Here is a 20,059-nt window from a genome sequence, read left to right on the forward strand (position 1 = left end):
ATTTTTTCAAGGCACGCCCATCGCCAGCACTATGTCGGTGACATGTAAACAAAACGCGTCCTTAAGAATTTAATTAACCTAAAGTTAGGGATTTTAGTTTGAATGTACTGATTATATTTCCTTAGACTTATTCTTTTAGTATAAATAGCTATGTAAATTTTTTGTTTTATAATTTAAGAAAAATAATTTCTATTCTCAACATAGAATCTAAATCTATCATACATTATTTATTTAAACTTTTATTTTCTAATGAATATTTTGACATAATAGATTCTAATATTTAACCAACAAATAATGTTATTTAGTACAATCTTCGAATTCATATGTTATAAAAAAAAATGAGAACATCCGACCCGCTCACTCAATCACATAACGTGAATGCAGCAACTTCATCAAACTTACAGCAACACAAGCAAAACAGATGATAAGAAACTATGCTTGCATGGAAGGGATGATTCACCCAATGCTAAGACTTCGATTGCATGTAGTATCAAAGTTGCTATTGCTAAAAAGCATTATTTTGTGTTTGTAAATTTAATCATAAGCAGCATGGCTATTTGTCCAAACCATATAATAGCAACCTTCATTCCAACAAACTTTTGGCTACTGGAAATATGGGAGCTATATCAACGGGAACCTGAGAAATAGATGGAAGCAAACAGAATATGAACAAAAATGCTCAAAATAGGCACTTTGATCCAATCTTTCTACCATAATTGTTTATCAGAGGATACATTGGCAAGTTACTTATATTTCTACCGAAAAACAAATCATATCATGACATCATCGACCTTCAAAGTTTCTTACTTGTTCGGCAAATGAGTTATTTTACTTTATTTTATTTCAATTGCCTATATGAACCTACAGATATACTGGCACCTAAGGCAAATTTTGATATATGAGACATTATAAGCCTAAAGCTATTTTGCTCGGACTCGGAGGTGTCTAGCACATACCTCTATATATCCATGTCCTAAATATGTATCAGAGAAAATAAAGAGTTGAATGCATAGCTATGCCAATTACATATTTTGGTTTACATTTCAAAAGCTAAGCCCTCTTCAGGGTATGATGTGGGCATGTAGATTCTCTAGTCATGCTGCTTCCTATTTATAAATCTAGTGTGACAATTGGGGAAGCAAGCAGGTCATTGTAAGTATTACTGTTTTATACATAAATATTCTTTATTTTTAACACCGGTTGCTGCCAGATTGGTATATCTCGAGGTTTCTCCTTCATGTTCTTTTCATTTTCCATCTCTTATACACTTGGGTTTATGACTTTATACCACTAGGATGTAAGCTCAGTAGCAATTTCAGTCAAGCACATGTGCATCTTAGAGCAAATCTATCCTACGTCTTGAAGTATTCGACACTCGTGTCTGAGCACATCCAAACATAGGTACGAGAATATGATCACACTAGTGTCTTGAACAAAATTGATCATACCCGTGTTGGGCACATCTAACATTGACATTCAAATCCGAGAATCTATCCGTTTTTATCCCAAAAATACGATATATATTAAATTTTGAAATAAATTAGTAGGCAAACCAAGTGCAAGTATTTTATCAATAAAAGTATACTTGAATGTGGCAGGAGGACTTACATGAATGGATTCCAACTTTTGCAATGCAACTTTCAATGGCTTTGTCATGGTGCAGTATTTCTGCAGAAGCAAACTAGCACCTTCTTTGTCACCCTTAGCTTGTATGGTAAGTATAGTCCTACTCAAACTTTCAACTGCTTCCTCAACCTTCCAAAAGAAAGCACTATTTTAGGCGGAAATGTTTTAACTAAAAATATTTATGTATGAGAAAATCTGAAGGCGCTGTACCTTGTCAAAGTTGACAGAAAATGTCTCATTGGGATGGAAAACAAAGGCTTCCTTTTCCAATAACCAGTTAAATTGTAATGCTTGACCTTTTCTGAAATTATTCAGTAAATCAAGAATGGTCAGTAACAATAATTAAAAATATTATGCCAGTGAACAGTTAATGGTTCGCTTACCCATGAGCTTCCTCTAAGCCAAACCGAACTGAGCGAAAGCATCCTGCAAGGAATGAAACATACATGGACTTTTCCAGACTAGTCGGAAGTAAATGCTGCTCAAAGATGTCAAAACAAACAGAAAGAGCCTTAGTTTTTCATAGTTCTTTTTAATATCATTTGTCATAAATGCAAAAAGTGTTGACATAAACAGGCAACTAATGCACAACTTTTTAACTAATTCAACATGCAATATAGATTACTTAAACCGTTATCTCTTCCAGGTTCCTTTATGATAGTACAAGGTTCAAGGTAGAAGTTGATTCCAAATGTCCCTTACTGGGCATTTGAGACTAAAGCTTGATTGAGAACAAACGTTCCAAATAGATAATGAATAGCACTATATTACTAAAAATTGGATGCAAAAGATTAGTCAGTGGTGGGACTAGCAAGGTATTACATTTGAAAACCAGCGATCTGCACAAACTCCTTTCTATCCAAACTCTTGCCCTCTTCAAGATTTTCTCATTAGAGGTATTACTTGAAAGCCATTCATTTCAAGGAAATAATATTAAAGAGTTTCAGAGAAAGGAAACTATACTCAACAGCCATCAGACAGAATATACTCACCAAAAAGATCACATCTAATCGAATTTATGATAATTTTTTTAAAGTTCTGTTCTTACACAAACTAGACACATGCTGATGGGATGTTGAAGTTCAAAAATGTCGCAGTGGCTGAAAAATTAAAAAAGAATAGCCAGCCAACTACTTTATCGTCAGTTGGTAGAGTGATGAACACTTAGTCTCTTAATCCTAGTGAACCGGGTTCAATCCAGGCAATCTTAAGTACCAATAAACAAAATAATGAAAAAAAATCCATAAGTAACCCTCAGAGCGATGTATAAACATTCTTTCAACTTTGCATGTCAATTTTTGGAAGGGGCAGGAAAGCAGTTATCCAATTGGATACTTAGATTTGATACATTGCAGCAATTAAATCATTATGCAGGTGTAAAGAAATTGAACCAAAAACCTTACTTTCGAAAAGTATTTTTGGGCTGACATGGGATACAAATTTTCATATTCCAATGAATGGTCACACTCAAAAAAAAATGTCAAGCCAGTCTTACTCAAAGCAACTATTTCAATACGAAAGAACTTTTTGGCTGACTTCCAAGAAACCTCAAAACACTCCTTAAATGACTGCACAAATTTCTAAACTCCACAATCTATGGCCTCTACTCTCAAGCTTAGCATCTCACCTTGAGTTGACTTAAAACACTCTTTCTAGAATGGGGTTAGAATCTAGGTAGAATATTTTTCTTGATGTCATTTTTGGTTGTGGTTGTGGTTGTGGTTGGAAGTTGTAAGCAGTCTATTCTTAAAAGTAGCAGCAGAACTTTGAGAAGTTGAAAATACTAGTAAAATGCAGAAAAGGAACTAATGTTGCTATCCCAAAGATAAAGCATTTGAAAAAAATAAATAAATAATTGCGAACTGCATCAGCTAACATGTATGGGTCTTCTAATCTTGATAGTCACAAGTAATTATATCATATAAAGGAAAATAATAAAACTTGGCTTTTTTACCAACCTTTTTTATTAGAAAGTTCAGTGCCCAAAGACCCACTATGTCTGCTTTTGCTTCTTCCAAAGCCGAGTGTAAATCTTGAAGCTCCTGTAAGAAACAGTAAAAGAAAAACCATGGGATACCATAAATAATTAGAATAAATCACTTCTTTTAAGGAAAATAGTAACTTCAGGAAACACCATCCAACTTCAAAGAACAATGTCAATATACAGATTAATGCAGATAGGAGGTGCTCTTCCATCGTAAATATTCAATGCCTGTATGTTGTGATTATATTACTTCCTTTATCTTTCTTTTACCCCTTTGTCTGAAATCACACAAACCTCTACCTTCTGTTCTATTTAAGCAACTGTTTCTCGCTCAAAAATATCACATGAAGATGCCCAAGGTAAGTAGACATTATTCATGTTTGGAAAAACAAAACTTCAGTCATAAACAAAGCTTATTTCTTTTCTAACCATTTTCATCACAATGGCATGTAGAATAAATGGATAAACCAGCATGAGTGAGCTGGACAGTTGATATTTAATTATAATTGGACAGATATGATTAAATACTAGATTTTTTTTCTTCTCCTCTAGACAAACACATTCTAAAAACAGCTAAATAAAACAGAAATAAAAAGGAAACATTATAACTGACCAATCTAACAGTAGACTTTCGGCCATCAGGAAGGGTTATGGTATGAGGCCCAATCCCATGGCAGCACTCATGGCAGATTGTGTGAGTGAAGAAAGACTCAAAATCTACAAGTTCGTGTTGTTCCTTTGCAATACATGCATCAGCTATGGGATTAAGAATCTGTTTGAACCTTATTAGGATGGAAATATCAAACAATGATTTAGAGTTATGGTAAATATAAGCCACAACGTATTGGTAAATTGGACCAACTTCAACAATGATTGAAGAAAGTTTCGCACTTTGCTTCAGAAACATTCTTAAGTATAACCATTGCTGTTCCTCGATCTTTAACTATACGCTCATCATTTGGTAGATTGAAAGCAATAGTCTGAGGGCCCTTCACATCCTGATATAAATACAAATATGTTAAAACGCATATCTATAAATTATTACATACATAAGAATGGAAACTCTAGAAAAATTTGAAACTAATTAAGAACAAAAATTACAAACATGTGGTTTTCCATACTGTACATTCCAATCTATGGAATGAAAAAATAATTTAAATACAATAGCAACTCTGCAGCCATAATTACTTGATAACACTAGCAGGCAACAGCCACAATTCCTTTTCTACTTTGTCCAAAAAAGTGAATTCAAGGAGCAAGAGTAGCTTGTTGAGTTTCATTCTTTCCATCCCCATTCCTAGAATCCACTATTGATAAAAGTGGTTAGACATACACACACAAGTATGTCTAACCACATTTGATATTTCATTCAATCTCTTATTGTATTTGCGTCTAAGCATTTATCATGTACATTGAGTAAATATACAAAAGGAAAATTCAAGATTAAAGGGGATGGGGAAGGATTAGCATCTAAACCATGAACACACTGAAGAAAATATTCATACATTTTGCAGCCCTCAAAACTTCAGTTACAAAATGCAAGCATACAAACATTTGCATGCATCTGTGTAAACATATGCATCACTGCCGACAAACCAATCTGATTATCATGAAAGACTTTTCTCAATGAACCCAAAACTTACCCCTGCATTAAAAAGAAGCTGGACAACACGAATTGGAGCAGCAGTGATATCTTTTGATTTATATGTATCGTCCATAGGAAGGTTTTGTTCCAAAACCTAAAATATTAAATATTTTGTTAGAAACAAGCAAGCGACCAGAAGAAATGTCTGAGAAAATTGGATATGAATGAATTACCTGCAAGTTATCACCAAACAATTTAAGTTGAGCAGTTGCTTTTTCATCCCGAACTCCAATAAATGCTTCGAACGTAGCCTATGCAAATCCGTGCATCTAATTAGCTATACTAGCATCCAAAGAGATTCATATATTGCAACAATAAAATTACAACAGGTTACAAACTGATTTCATCCTTTATTACGTGAACATGGACATAAGCATGGATGCATGCAAGAGTACGTGAAAGCAATCAGACACTAAATCAATCATTAGTTGATAGAGTGAGTCAAATAAATAAATCTAAATAAAGGACAGAAAAAGGAAGGACAATTGAAGGGAATAAAATTAAAAACGCAAAAGAAAAAGCAACAAAGCATATAATAAAATAAGTCAAACAAAAAGCAGCACAAGTGCATAGTAGACATTTGCATAGAAGTGGAATGGTACAAGTTTGTGGAGCACAAGCACAGGACTACAAGAAAGTTGTCCTTGGGTTTTCAATCAGGGGAAAGCATCAACATAAAGACCTCTTAGTGCAGACGGGTTCCAAGGTCCTTTGTGGATTATGCATCATGATTGACAGAATCTCTCATTTTTATTTTCTTTGACAGTCATTATTCAAGAGCAGTTTGGAAGATTACACTGACTAATGCAGTATTCAGGTAGTATTGTTAGTTGGAACGAAGAGAAAAGTTTAAAAATAGCAAGATATATATGGGAGGTTCCTGGAAGATCCATGATTAAAGTTTCTCTGCTGTTACACTTATCAGGTTTTTGGCGGAAATAATTAGCAGAATCTATAAAAATAGCAGTCATCCAACCTCAGGGTGCAGTGTTAAAATGGACAACCCAAGAAATGCTACTTTCTTTAAGAAGTGATACATTAGTGTTTGTAATTGTTGTTCGATTCTGTTTTTTCTCTTGTTTTTCAAGTAGGAACCAAGCAAAAAGTCCCTCTGCAATAGGTTGTACAATTTTTAGTTCAAATAAAATAGTTCTATAAAGTAGCAATTTGATACAAACACCAAGAAACTACCCATTTGTCATATCGAAATAAAATAGATTAATCTAAAATTTAAAGTTTAAACACTCTAAGCTTTAGTCATAAAGGGGGTGAATTGGGCCGTGTGTAGAAGTGGGCATCTTTGGTTCTAGTTCCCAGTAGGCGACCCTCTATTAAAGGAGTAGAGGCTCTTCCCTGGCCATTTGTATTATTTTACCGTCTTATAATTCAATGAAGAAAAGGTGAAACTCCATACTTTAAGCTTTTACATTTTCCACTGGTTTTCAATCAGATTTCCCACTCTTCATTTTACTACCAAACTACAGTAGATAGTTTTTGACCTTTGGTAAAACTTTCAAAGCAAACAGATATGCTAGCAAAACTACTAACAAAAATGCTAATAGATAAATAACATCATGAATTCAGGCTACAATAGGAAACATTGACCTCTTCAATCATGCTTTACTCATCATATTAAGCAATGTTAAAAGCTGCTCACTGTCAACAAGAATTTGTTTTTCTATACAAATTTTAAGGAATCGAAACCCATAATTCTTAATGGAAATGCAGATCATGCTGCGTAGTATTTAATTTGTAATGGTCAATTTATTTATTTTGAGTTTCTTTTAAGAACAAATGGTAGGCTTGGACTATGGAGTTGGTCTCTATAAAATAAATAATGGCCTTTACATTAGGAAGGATTACACTATGCTATGGAGACAAAATTATCTACAAGTCAGATTTACTTCACTTTCTTGTTTCTTTTCTTTTTTCTTTTTTTTTTTCTTTTTTTGTTCTCTAAATCAACTGCAAGCCAGTTTTCCATTAAATTTTTTGGAAGGAAAAGTAACTTTTGCTAGCAAGTGAGAACATATTTAAGAAAACAAAAGGGCTAGCTAAATTGACTTGCAGAAATCTCAATTGAATCCCAGTACTCAGAATTTAGTTTAATTTAAAGAGAAAAAGATAAAAAGAAAGGAGTAACCTTTTCAAAACACAACATAGTACATTCTTCAGTAAGGTATTAAAAGGTGTCTCAATAAGTAAAAACTCAATAAGAAACAAAGCTAGCACATAGAAACTAAAGAGATATGAGTACCTAATCAGACCTCATACATTATGTTGGCATAAATGCATCATAGTATTGTATCAATCATCTGTATCATTTAGAAAGAAAACATACTGAAATAGGTTTCTTCTGATCCAAACTTAAGCAAATAGCAATCGAGTAATTTGCAAGAATGGAAGGTATTACTAAAATTTTACATTTTTAGCACAATTCATTTGCTTTTACACAAATTTGAACCTTTCAAGCACCACTATGTTACCAATGCTATAATATTTGTTACCCAAAGTCTAAATTAGACATTTCAAGTTTGAGAAAAGCATGTTTTCATGCTACCTCTATAAAAGAAAGTGATACATTGTAAATATTTCTAAATATTCACGAGACATTCTTACTTAAGTGATACATTGTAAATATTTCTAAATATTCACGAGGCATTCTTACTTAGATCAAGTTCATTACCGTCTAAATCTAATGCTGAATAAAAAGGACTGAAGTAAAGGAAATAAACATGCATTTGATATGTGAATATATTACCTTGTACCCAAACAATGAATCTTCATAAGTTTCATATGGACCAATGGTGACATCCAACTTAGAATCCTAAAGCGGGAAATTCAAACAGGGAGAGAGTGAAGGCCCAGTGAGTTCATTAGAATAGGAATTGAATTGAATACCAAATTAAGCACATTGACATCAAAACAAGATGTTACTAATATTTTTAAAATCAAAACAGAAAAAGAAATGGTTGAAAAGCAGAGGAAAAAAAAAAGTTGCAGATCTATTATCATGAATATCCTTTTAAATTATACCATAATAAATGTGATCTTACAATTTATTCATAAATAAAAATGAGAAAGTGCATGATAAGGGGAAAGAAAAAGAATCAAAATTTAGCAACAACTAACCAATTCCATCCAGGCTATATCAGAGTCGTAGTAGTCGTTTGAAAGGAAGGCATCAGCCTTGCTATGGAGCAACCTCTTCAAACTATAAAGTTGAACGACTCAAGAGATATTAGTTGATGGTATAAGATTTCAGAGTAGGAATAATAAACAAGACATCAGAAGAAAAAACTGTCATACTCATACCTAGGAGAGCTGACAAGGTCCCCAGCTTTATGCAACAGATCCGAAACTCTTGCCAGGAAAGAATGATACTCTTGGGAGTACAGAATGCTATAAAGATCATAAGTAGACCCTTCTGAAAGATGTGTGCTATCAAAGATATGATTGTCCCAACTTACTTGACTGTGCCTTTTAATGACAGTGAAAAAACTCATTGCATCCTTTTGCTGGTCCAAGCTTAGACCTGTAGTCCATAATTTAAATTCCTAGAACAAAAATGAAACTCGTCAGTCTCTATCCCGTTTTCAAAATAATGCTAAAAGATGGCTAAACTGGAAATTTTATAGTATAGCCACATGTATAATGAAAAACCATTCTTTGCAGCACATGAAGAAATTCCTGTGTTACCATTTTGTCCATGTCAGGAGGGTAGAAGTTTGCACCAGAAGGTTTTAGCATTGGAAATGCTGCTCTGTATTGTACACCTTTCCACCCAGTAATAGGCTTTGTGGCTTCAGGAAGAAGCTTTACTGCTGAATCTGCAGTTGTTAAAAATGCCTCGTTTTCATCAAGGCAGGACCTGTTGATAAAGAATGAATTATTAATGATAAAAAGACATTCCTGCCAAAGAACAAAGCAGAAGGAATTACCATGGACTCTTATTAATCACATAATACATCCATTTCAGGTTGTCCAATTGAGACACATTGGCATGCTCTTTTAACCATTCTCTTAAAACTGGGTTGCTGTGCCAAACCTGATTATTTAAGGTGAAAAAGAACAAAGGAAAATATGAGAATCTGAAGCCATGTCATCACAATTAAGCATTTACATTAAGATTGCAATTAAAATTAAGAATGCGTTTACAACTAAGATTGCAAAATTTTGCACCATATCAATACTTTTCCTTCCAAGCAACAAACGTTTTAGGTGCCTTAAAACAATAAAAATTATGTAAAACTAGAAAAAGCAATTCACAAAACCATAATTTTTGCATATCTAGACTGGGAAACAATATTTCAGAGTGTTAAGATATGTAAATAAAATAACACTGCTGATTATTAGGGATTATAGCAAGATATTAGAAATTTGATTTTATATACTTTCTTATAGAGTAGACTCATACTTGTATATGTGTATTGTATGATGATGAATGATATATATAATTTCATTCTCTCTTTCTCCTTGTGTCTCCTTAATTATTCTTTCAGTATTTCGTTCATGATATTAGATCCTCTTGGCTCAATTTAGGGAGTTCGTGTTTCGTTGTTTTGAACACAAACCATTTGAGTATTTCGTGAGTTAGCTTTTCAAGTTTTTTTGGGTACACTGTCGGCACAGGGAGGAGCACCACCATCTCGACAGTTGCAACCGGAGGATAAGCACGTGAGGCTCCCGCACCGCCTAAAGATTTGCGACCCTACTTTACGCGTCGGTGCACGGTCATCTCACCAACGGCTTCCACCCTTGATGTTGACTCCTTTGTCCAACCCTAGCCCAGTGGTCAGTTGCTTGATCCAGGAGGATTTGTAGGTCAATTTTTTTTATGTTCTTTTTAGGTTTCGCATTGTTTCAATCACTGTTAGTTTTTTGGTTCTGTTTTAAAGCTGTTTTCTTGCAGCTATTTGGCTCGATTTGGGTTCTTTTCTGGCCAATTTTTTTCTCACCACCCCCTTCAACAGAGTTGTAGTCCAATCCCCGGGGAAACTTAAAAATCCAGTGACCAAACTCCCTGCGTGTGGCCTTCACGCGCCACCCATACCGTCCGCATCCTTGCCCATGCGCCGGCACATTCAACTCACCTACGTCAAATTTGATTCTCCGACGACCACCGTTGGTTTTGTTGTTGTTATCTCGCATGGTCACGATCGTGCTTAATGTTTATCAAAGCTAGAGGACTGCAGAGGTATATTACTGGTGATTCGAAAAAACCCGTTGTAAATGATTCCACTTATGATCAGTGGGACTCTGATAACTCTCTTGTTATGTCTTGGCTTATCAACTCTATGCAACCCCGGATTTCCAGAACATACCTGCTACTTGACTCTACAGAAAAAATATGGATGCTTAGATTTTTGAAATTCCCAATAAAGTCACAACACTAAGCTAGGTGAGATCACTGAGATGTCATTTTCTCAGTATTTTTCTAAACTGAGTGGTTTATGGCAAGAGCCCAAGCCCTTCTTTTACAAATGTGTGTACCTAAATGATTTTGAGATGATGCCATTTTAACAGCCACATTTCTTATTAATTGTATGACATCTATTCTTAACAATAACATTCCTTACCATACCCTCTTTCCTTCAAAACTTTTGTTCCTTATTGAGCCCAAAATATTTGGTAGCACTTGCTTTGTTCATGATGTTCATCCATAAGTCATAAAATTGGACCCAAAGTCGCTCAAATGTGTTTCTTAGTTATTGTCAACTTAAAATGGGTTATAAATGGTACTCTTTGGATCTTAAGAGACATCTCGTGTCTATTGATGTTACCTTTTTTGAGCATACACCGTTTTTTCCTATGTCGTCCATTTCTAAATACTTCCTCCGAAGATGATGATTTGTCATTGTATACTATGAATCGTCTAGTCAACTACTCTCAAATAGGTATGCTAGAACACATAACAACTCGACCACCAATCATTCATGTTTAATCAAGTCGGTAAAATCCTCCGGACACATGTCCGCCTCTAGTCTATTAGTCGAAAAATTTGACCCCTAGTCAATCTGATTCTAGTATCGACCTTCCCATTGTCCTATGTAAAGGTAAACGACAGTGTACTTATCCTATCTCCTTTTTTGTCTCTTATGATCAATTATCCCCTATGACTAGCTTTTTCATTCCTTCATTACACTATTTCTATTCCTAAAACTGTAAGGGAGGCCTTAGCTCATCCGGGCTGGTGAGATGCAATGATAGAGATGATTGCTTTAAATGGTAATGGTACTTGGGAATTGGTTAATTTGCCAACTGAAAAGAAGGCTATTGAATGTAAATGTGTTTACAGTCCAAGTTAATCTTAATGGTTTCGTTGCCCAATTAAAAGTCTGTCTTGTTGGTAAAGGATATCCTCAAACCTATAGAGTTGGTTACTCGGATACTTTCTCTCCAGTGGCTAAGATGGCTTATGTTCGTTTGTTCATTTCTATAGCGGCAACATATGGGTGATCCCTGCATCAACTTGATATAAAAAATGCCATTCCGCATAGTGTTCTACAGGAGGATGTCTATATGGAGCACCCATCTGGTTTTGTTGTTCAGGGGGAGAGTGCGAAGTTGTGTCATCTTCAGAAATCTCTATATGATTTGCAACAGAGCCTATGAGCATGGTTTGGACGATTCTGTAAGGTGATCCACTTGGAGGTAGGCATGATTCTCTTAGTAGTTTATGTTGATGATATTGTTATTACTGAAAGTGATGATACAAATATTCTTGCTTTGAAATCATACCTTCATACTCAGTTTCAAATGAAGGATTTGGGACAATTGAAATATTTTCTTGGCATTGAAGTTACTAGGAGTAAGAAGGGTATTTTCTTGTCTCAGAGGAAATATACCCTTGACTTACTTGAAGAAACTAGAAAGTCGGGATGTAAACCATGTAGCACACTCGATGGATTCCAATTTGCAACTTATGAAGGAAGATAGTGATTCGCTTGAGGATCATGAGAGGTATAAGAGACTAGTTGGGAAACTGAATTATCTCTCAATGGCTCATTCTGATATCGCATATTTTGTGAGTGTTGTAAGGCAATTCATATCTTCACCAACAGTTAGACATTGGGTGACACTGGAACAAATCTTATTTTACCTAAAGGGAGCTCTAGGCTGTGGGCTTCTATATTAGAATTGTGGTCACATAGGCATTGAATACTTCACTAATGCAAATTGGGGAGGATCAAGTATCTAATTCCTATGAAAAGCAAGAGTTATGGCACAATCTGTGTGAGAAATTATGTGGTTACAACTTACAACAGTTACTGGATGAACTAGGATTTAAAAAGTCGGCACCAGCAAAATTGTGGTGTGAAAATCAAGCTGCTCTTCATATATCCTCCAATCCAGTATTTCATGAGCGAACCAAGCATATTGAAGTCAACAGTCACTTCATTCGTGAGAAGATCCAACAAAAGCTCATATCAACAGATTATGTCAGAATAAGAGATCAATTAGGAGATATCTTTTCGAAATCTCTTAGTGGACCTCGAATTGATTATATTTGTAACAAGCTAGGCATGATTAACATCTCTGCTCTAGCTTGAGGGGAAATGTTAAGATATGTACATAGAATAATATAGTTGATTATTGTGGATTATGGCATGATATTAGAGATTTGATTTTATTTACTTTCCTTACAGAGTAAACTCATACTTGTATATTTATGAATTGTTACATGATGAATGATATATAGAGTACCACTCTCTCTTTCTCCTTGTGCCTCGTTAATTATTCTTTCACTATTTGGTTCACCTAGAAACAAGGTTACATTAGTAAATTGTGTTAGTTCAGAAAAATTAAGTATTGAATTTTTATTGTAAAAGTTGCTTGCTTTTTTGCTGCAAATTAAATATTGATTAGATTTTTTTTTGGATATGTTATTGAGTATTTTACATAAAGAAAACTAAAAAGTAAAAGTAAAAAGCTAAAAAGGACAGAATGGTTCATATAATTAAATGATAAAATTTTCCTTTATGAGAATGGTTTAATTCATTCAGTAAATTTCTTCATATTTTCAACACTTCTCTCCACTGGAATTCCATTTAAATGGTTTCTGAAATAAGTTATCAAACACATTGAAAACATCAGATCATTGAAACTTTTCACTATCAATGGTTTATTTTGCACACCCTTAGTTTGCATTTTGCAACCAGCTCAAAATCCTATAGTGATAATGAACACATATATTTTGAATTGCATCCTAAATACGTGTATCAAAATATTTCTGCAAGTAACTAGATGATGCCTTTTTATCTAAAATTTATTCAAGGTAGTACCATTAGTGAAAGAAAGATTCTACTATACCAATCTGGAAATATAAGTTGTTATCCTTTGCAATTACTTTCTGGGGTATGATAGACTTATGCCTTCATGTTCCTTATATCATACCAATGTCTCTACTACTTTCCTGTAATATTACCTGACATATTGAATGCTCCTATACCATCACTTGACTCATTGAACTGAAAACAACTTTTCCCAGGAGAAGCAAGAAGTGAATTATATATTTCAAAGACTACTGCATAAGTGTTATGAGTGAACTAATCAAAACCACCTATATTATAATGCAACACTAGCAAAGCTTTGTTATTATGAACCCATCTGTTTGCTAACTAGGACAACAGTCAAAAAATTGACTAATCTTTAACAGCTTTCAACATATATATATATATATAATAAGCAGAAGTTCTATTGCATTTGGAGTGTTGTTCGTGAATATTTTGCACTAGATCATCTACTCAGTGGCACAAAATTTTCCTTTGGTTCATGCAAAAAGAAACCAACTGTTCTATTCTTACTACTGACTTATATAGACATGCTACAATACCAGAGCAGATGTTTGAGCAAATCTGTGTACTTGTGTGTGAGATTTTTTGTCTACTTATATGCATAAATACAACCTGCAGATAAAAGATTTCATCCATAATCATTGCAGCCCTAACCAGTAATATCAGAGCCTCCTTGTCAGCATCACCAAGCCCTGTTAACTGCAATGAGGGAATAGATTTAGTAAATAATTCAACACGTACATCAAGAAGGTCTGACTGTTATATTTAGGAGAGGGAAAAATTACAAACACAATATTTGAATGAAACAATGGAAATTGGCCACAAGGGTGGCTGTAGCATGCAGATAACTTACTCCTTTATAATTATAAGCTTCAATATGTATTCAGCTTTTCACAGGATTACTTTTAAAGCAGAAAAGAAAGCAATGGACCTTTTATAAACTTAAAAGTGATAGAAAGACCATCCACCTGTAAACTAACAAATTAATGAACGTGAAACCAAAAGTGTCCATAGGATACAACACAACGCATTCTGCTCATATCACACAATGTCTACATGCAAATTGACTACATAAAGCTTGAGGATAAAAATATTGAGATGGATTGGAAATATAACAACCAATAAAAGCAGGGTAGCTGGTATTAAAATTGCAGAAAGTTGACAACCTCTGCAGTGAGAGAAACAGGAGCATATCGACGAAGTTGCTTTTGTAGTACTAGACTGCGTGCTTCATTGTTCTCTTTGTACCTTTAGCAAGTATTTGAATTGTTAACCACAACATGAAATGTCAACATGAATATAACATTTAGATGAATTTGACAATTATTTTGTTCAACAACATGGTCGTAGTTACTCAGCTTACCTTTTTGTAATTATATCAAAGAGAAGACCATATTGTTTATTTACATCATAAGGAACATATTTAGGATCTGCTTCAGCTAGGTGACTTCTATATTCCCCAAAAGAAATGTATTTTACATCAGAGACTTCGGTATCCTATCATTAAAAAAAAAAAAAGCTAATAAAAAACATTCACATTTTCAGGTAGTTTTATAGCAGGACAAATCACTTATCAGTATTCATTGTTTACCATTCACCATTCACATTTTCAAAGCATGACTTTCATATATAATTGTAAAGAAAATGTATAATGAATTATTCATTAAGCACCAGGCACCATCAACAGCCTTAAATTCTGAGATTAAAACCAACTTAAAAGGAGGACAATCATGGTAAAGATCGAAGTTTAGAAGGATGAATCTCATCCATAGAATGAAGACCAGAGAGCTATATTGATATACTTCAGAATAGGGATTCTGCAGCAAATCCATGCAAGCCTATTAGGTTCTAAAACAAACCATAAAAATGGATTTTCTAACAAATAAATGCAATCAAACATTATAGACTTTTAGGCTTCTCATTTGTCTTTGTGCAAGATGTTTCTCTTTCAAAAAAAAAAAATAACCCTTAAAAGAGGCACCAAAAGTTAAATTGCACTTACGCTTTGGCAGTCCAATATGTTTTGGAAAGTTTTAGAGAGAGAGTTGTTCAACTTGTTTCCATAAATTCATAACTGACAATGGCATTTTTCTTTCAGTGCTCGCTTTAGTTCAGAAAGGGAACTTCCAATCAAATAAGAGTAAAAAAATTACAACATGAAAACAGACTGAAATACAACCAAGAGTGGAAGGGCTTAAGATCTAGAGTTGAATTCCACTTGTTCATTCAGTACAAGCAATGTTTAAACTTGAGATGATAAAGCATACCTACAACAGATGTTTCACTGTAGTCAACTTTGTCACTACTGTAGAAAGGTTTGGAATATCAAGAAAATTAATCCATACTCCACCAGAAAACCATTAGAAAACAAAATCCATGAAATTTTGAATGATAATTCCGACTGTTATTAACTATTGTTCATCTCAACAATTTTCGGACAATGAAAGTACTTTGATATGGAAAACAAATACAGAATTTTGCATATTATATATAATCAAATAACATTGAATGGGTTGAAATTTTCAACTGAGAATAATTATTAACTTCATTACCTGAAGCGTAAAGGCTTCTCGAGGAATTGGCTCTAGAGTTGTTACTAGGTATACATCGCTGTATTCATTATTGATGAATTTTCCATTGTTTGTGACACTGCAATCAAATGTAAACAGCATATGTTAAGTCAAAATGGAACTAAAAGCATCACAAAACCACTTAAGCATCTCAACAATATTGGGATTCACCAATTAAACAAAAATTCCAAGAAACTAAACATGGAATAATAATAGTAATAATGATAAATTGAAAGTGATGCAGGACCTAGGTGAAATCTTAATGTCTAGATGGTCTTATCATTGCATAAGATTGATGCAGCTTACCTCAGAAAAACAATAAATCAAAGCACTCTTCTCTAAGAAAAAGGAAGACAATACAACTATGAACTTACAATGAAAAATATAACACCATTTTTCAGAGTAAATTTATGCCAAATGCTAATTGTATATTGAAAATATTGAACCCTGGTGAACACAAAACAGACTTGAATTTAGTAAGACAGCATTAACATCAGAAATTAATGCACCAATGGTTCTAGCAAAGCAACAAAACCAGAGAAAATGTTGCCAAAATCACCAAAAAAGCATCATAGTCATCTGATCAGCTGCACCAATTACATTCCAAGAAGAGAGTAAATTACACCAAAACAAAAAGATGATTTTATCAACTAACCACTCTTCAAGAAAAACAAATATCAACTCAAATGCATCCTTTGGGAGGATCACCCCTAGTTCTTCTTGAAGCTCCCTCCTGAACAAGTAAGATATTTAGCAAGCATTGTGTTTTAGCACTAGATCAACCAAAAAGGGATAAATTTCTAACAATAATATGTTCACCAAGTAATAGACGATGGAAAAAATGAGCCAACAAGGTAAAAAGAAAATCAATGCATGCTGATCTCCAAAGAATTTCTTGTGTTGAAAGTTACTACAAAGGAATGGACAATAAGATATTTAAATAAAGAAAGAAAAGAGAAAAAAAAAAAAAGACTCAGATGTCTTCACTCCTCCCTAACAAAAAGGTTTCTTGGCCATCTAGAAACCACTAGGTTTACCATCAGTTAGGAAACTATCAATTAGATATTTAAAAGAAATGTATTAACCAAATCTAGCAAGTATATAAAACAACAGAAAGTAGCAATGATAAACAAGAACATGGGGAGAATATCTGTGCACGGCACACATAGAAAGATTAAAGACCGAGCAGTTTTTCAAACGCCCTATGAAAGAAGCAGCACTGAAGACTTGTGAAATTGGATTCACTTACTGTGCTGTTATTAGTGATGAATCACCAGCAGATATATGGCCAGCGCTGGAGATATCCCACAACCCCGGCCAAGAGTCCTTGCAGTCTGCACGTTTTTGGAGAAGTAATTCTTGTGTACTCTCAGCAAAAATCCAAGCATGGACTGCTTTATGGTAATCCCCATCTCGATGGACATCTCCCCTGCAAAGAGATCACAATAAGTTACATATCAAGAAACTACCATTATAGAGAAATGCCAGTACAGAAATCATAAGCAACCTCTAACACACAATAATACTCAAAATGAAATATTTTATATCAAATGTATGCCTCCCTAGCTCTAGCTTGCAAGTTTTCAATTCCCAGTTCCAATTTCAAGGACCATAAGCAACCTCCCCCCACCAACCACACACACACTTGAAAACTTTCAGTTCTATAATCCAGATTGAGTACCAAAAAAATTAGGGGTTCATTGAAAGGAATTACAAACCAAATCAACAAATTAAGCTATTACTACCATTTTCAAGGAACCAGCTTAACTAATCTCAAAGGTTCTAACAAACCCAATTTACAGAAGCTGCAAATAATAAGTATAGCGTAAATTAAGTTGTCCTATTATTTTCCAATTTGATAACTGCAAAAACATGATTTCTGCTAAGAGTAAGCAACAGAGTATAGAAAATAAATAAAAGACCCGGTTGTAAACTAATCCATTATGTTCAAAGATCAAAAACAGATAATCCAGAAATGGACAAGAATGAAGGGACGTGCCTGGGCTTGGAAACGCCGGTTTTTTTACCGGTTTTAGTGAGAACGTCGAGATACTCTACTTCTTCAATGTAAGGCTCTGCCATTGTTTCTTTCCGATGAATCAGACTTTGTCTTCGTTGACGAATTTGGTAAATTGCGTGCTTCTTTATTTAGTCTAATGGCAGTAGATTCCGTCTTTCTTCTCTTCTTTAACAACAAAAGTAGGGCTTTTTTATCACCAAAAAAAATTATTATTTATGAAAATCATCAAGTCAAAATTTATTTTTCCCTTATCATTAGCCGATGATTGGCTGTTTAAAAAAAAATAATTATTGTTGAGCGCTATCTATATGTATTTTTTCAAATAACGCATAAATATATGTATTTTTTTCAACTCAGGCGACACCGGAGTTGACAGAGCAAGTTCGGGCTAATGACGGCCCGACATATCCAGCCCAGACATCAATTGGATCATCGGTCTGGTTTCATATTCTAAGTCCGATTTGATTAATTTTTGTGTTTTGGTCTCGATTTTGGACTCTCGAACTTAATTTATGATTTCAGTTCTAATTTTTAAATTCAATTACCAATTTGGCTAATTATCTTACTTAAAAATTAATTTTAAAAAGATCATATTAATTTTAATTAATTTAATTTTACTTTATTAAAATTAATTTTTCAAAAATCACTTAGATTTTCTAAATTAATTTTTCAATAAAATTTTTTAATCAAATTCTCTAGTTAAACAATTCTTACAACCGCCCAATTTAATTCTACATCGAATAAATCGACTCAATTAAATTATTATCTTTTGATTTAAATGTAGTCAGATTAAGTTTTTATTGAGTTAGCGAATGGGTCAATCAAACATATACAATTAGGCTCTAGTAATTATAATTATGTCTAGAAGCATTGTTATGATAATTCGCAATTACTTAATCATGAATTTAATCCACAAGTACCATAATTGAAAACTCGTTATTGTATACTTTTTTACGAAAGCAATTCATTCAACTCCTTTTTCCAATTACCTCGTTATGTGTGAATTACCCTCATATGAAATTCTTAATTCCTTTGAATTAAACCCGTTCACTCAATACAATCATATTTTATCTCATTGTCACAATTGTGTATTCTTAATGATTAATATTATCACTGTCAACAAATCACTGTTATAAATTACTTGTTCAAAAATTAGCAACCCGTGGTCATATTTCATATTTATCATTCACACAATTTCAATGAGAAGATAGCGTTAACTCTTTAATTGAGCTATAAATTCTACTGCTGTTAGTAAAGCCATTCCATATATACACAAGTCATTTACCCAACATATCAGCTATTGGCTCAATTATCGTTAAAGCATAAGCCTCCACTTATATCAAAACACATGAGTTTTAGTGACTAATTCAGTATTTAGATAAATCACACCATAAATGTCACAAGTAAATTAATTCACAGACAGATTCAGAATTAATTTATCTTAGGTGCAGTTCATTGTATTATTCTGCCAATAAATACATCTATGTCCTACCTGTGGAGTCAACTGCTCTGATAGCTAAAACTAGCAATCTCCTCAATTGAAATTGTAAACAACATAATAATCCATCTCAGTATTCAAATCAAATGCTCACTTTAATTCTTTATGGGATTACAGACTTGTTTAGATTATCTGCTGAAGTAAGTTGCCTTTCTTGTAATGTAAACATTCTTACAATGTCACTTACCATTAGTTTGAACTTAGAAAATTAATGAGATAATATTTGCTTGTTACAATTTCGCTATACATGCAAAATATAAAAGACAGAAATACAAAAAACATAACAATGAAATATGAAATTTATTTATTAATCATTCAAACACATAGAAAACAATTAAATTTTTACTATAATATGGGTATATTTCCCAACAATCTCTCTTGGGTACGACCCTCGAAATACTTTTATGTTCTGTTGCAAC

General features: G+C 33.6%; 1 protein-coding gene across 2 annotated transcripts; it reads right to left on the minus strand.

Moving 5' to 3' along the window:
* Positions 1-256: 256 nt before the first annotated feature.
* Positions 257-18,601, minus strand: LOC108489086 (nudix hydrolase 3). 2 transcript variants are annotated; one of them, XM_017793361.2, is made up of 21 exons: positions 18,122-18,595; positions 17,372-17,551; positions 16,778-16,855; positions 16,105-16,201; positions 14,916-15,049; positions 14,719-14,800; positions 14,165-14,251; positions 9,197-9,303; positions 8,955-9,126; positions 8,571-8,812; positions 8,388-8,469; positions 8,017-8,082; positions 5,429-5,506; positions 5,254-5,349; positions 4,502-4,608; positions 4,224-4,392; positions 3,585-3,668; positions 2,010-2,104; positions 1,837-1,927; positions 1,609-1,755; positions 257-637 (listed from the first exon to the last, which is right to left on the minus strand). In XM_017793361.2, exons 1-21 carry the CDS (start codon positions 18,202-18,204, stop codon positions 584-586), a joined length of 2,331 nt encoding a protein of 776 aa, XP_017648850.1. In that variant the 5' UTR covers positions 18,205-18,595; the 3' UTR covers positions 257-583. The 2 variants fall into 2 exon arrangements, with proteins under 2 accessions (XP_017648850.1, XP_052876435.1); XM_053020475.1 differs by lacking the exon at positions 16,778-16,855 and having other exon boundaries at positions 18,122-18,601.
* Between the last annotated feature and the right edge of the window lie 1,458 nt (positions 18,602-20,059).

The sequence above is a fragment of the Gossypium arboreum genome, chromosome 10 (assembly GCF_025698485.1).
Source record: "Gossypium arboreum isolate Shixiya-1 chromosome 10, ASM2569848v2, whole genome shotgun sequence".
Taxonomy (NCBI): domain Eukaryota; kingdom Viridiplantae; phylum Streptophyta; class Magnoliopsida; order Malvales; family Malvaceae; genus Gossypium; species Gossypium arboreum.

Excerpts from the sequence above, each read along its gene's own strand:
- LOC108489086 (XM_017793361.2), bottom strand. The coding sequence starts at position 18,204 with ATGGCAGAGCCTTACATTGAAGAAGTAGAGTATCTCGACGTTCTCACT. Across the intron at positions 4,393-4,501 it reads AAGAATGTTTCTGAAGCAAA|GTTCAAACAGATTCTTAATC; the intron begins GTGCGAAACTTT and ends CATCCTAATAAG. Across the intron at positions 1,928-2,009 it reads GGCTTAGAGGAAGCTCATGG|AAAAGGTCAAGCATTACAAT; the intron begins GTAAGCGAACCA and ends GAATAATTTCAG.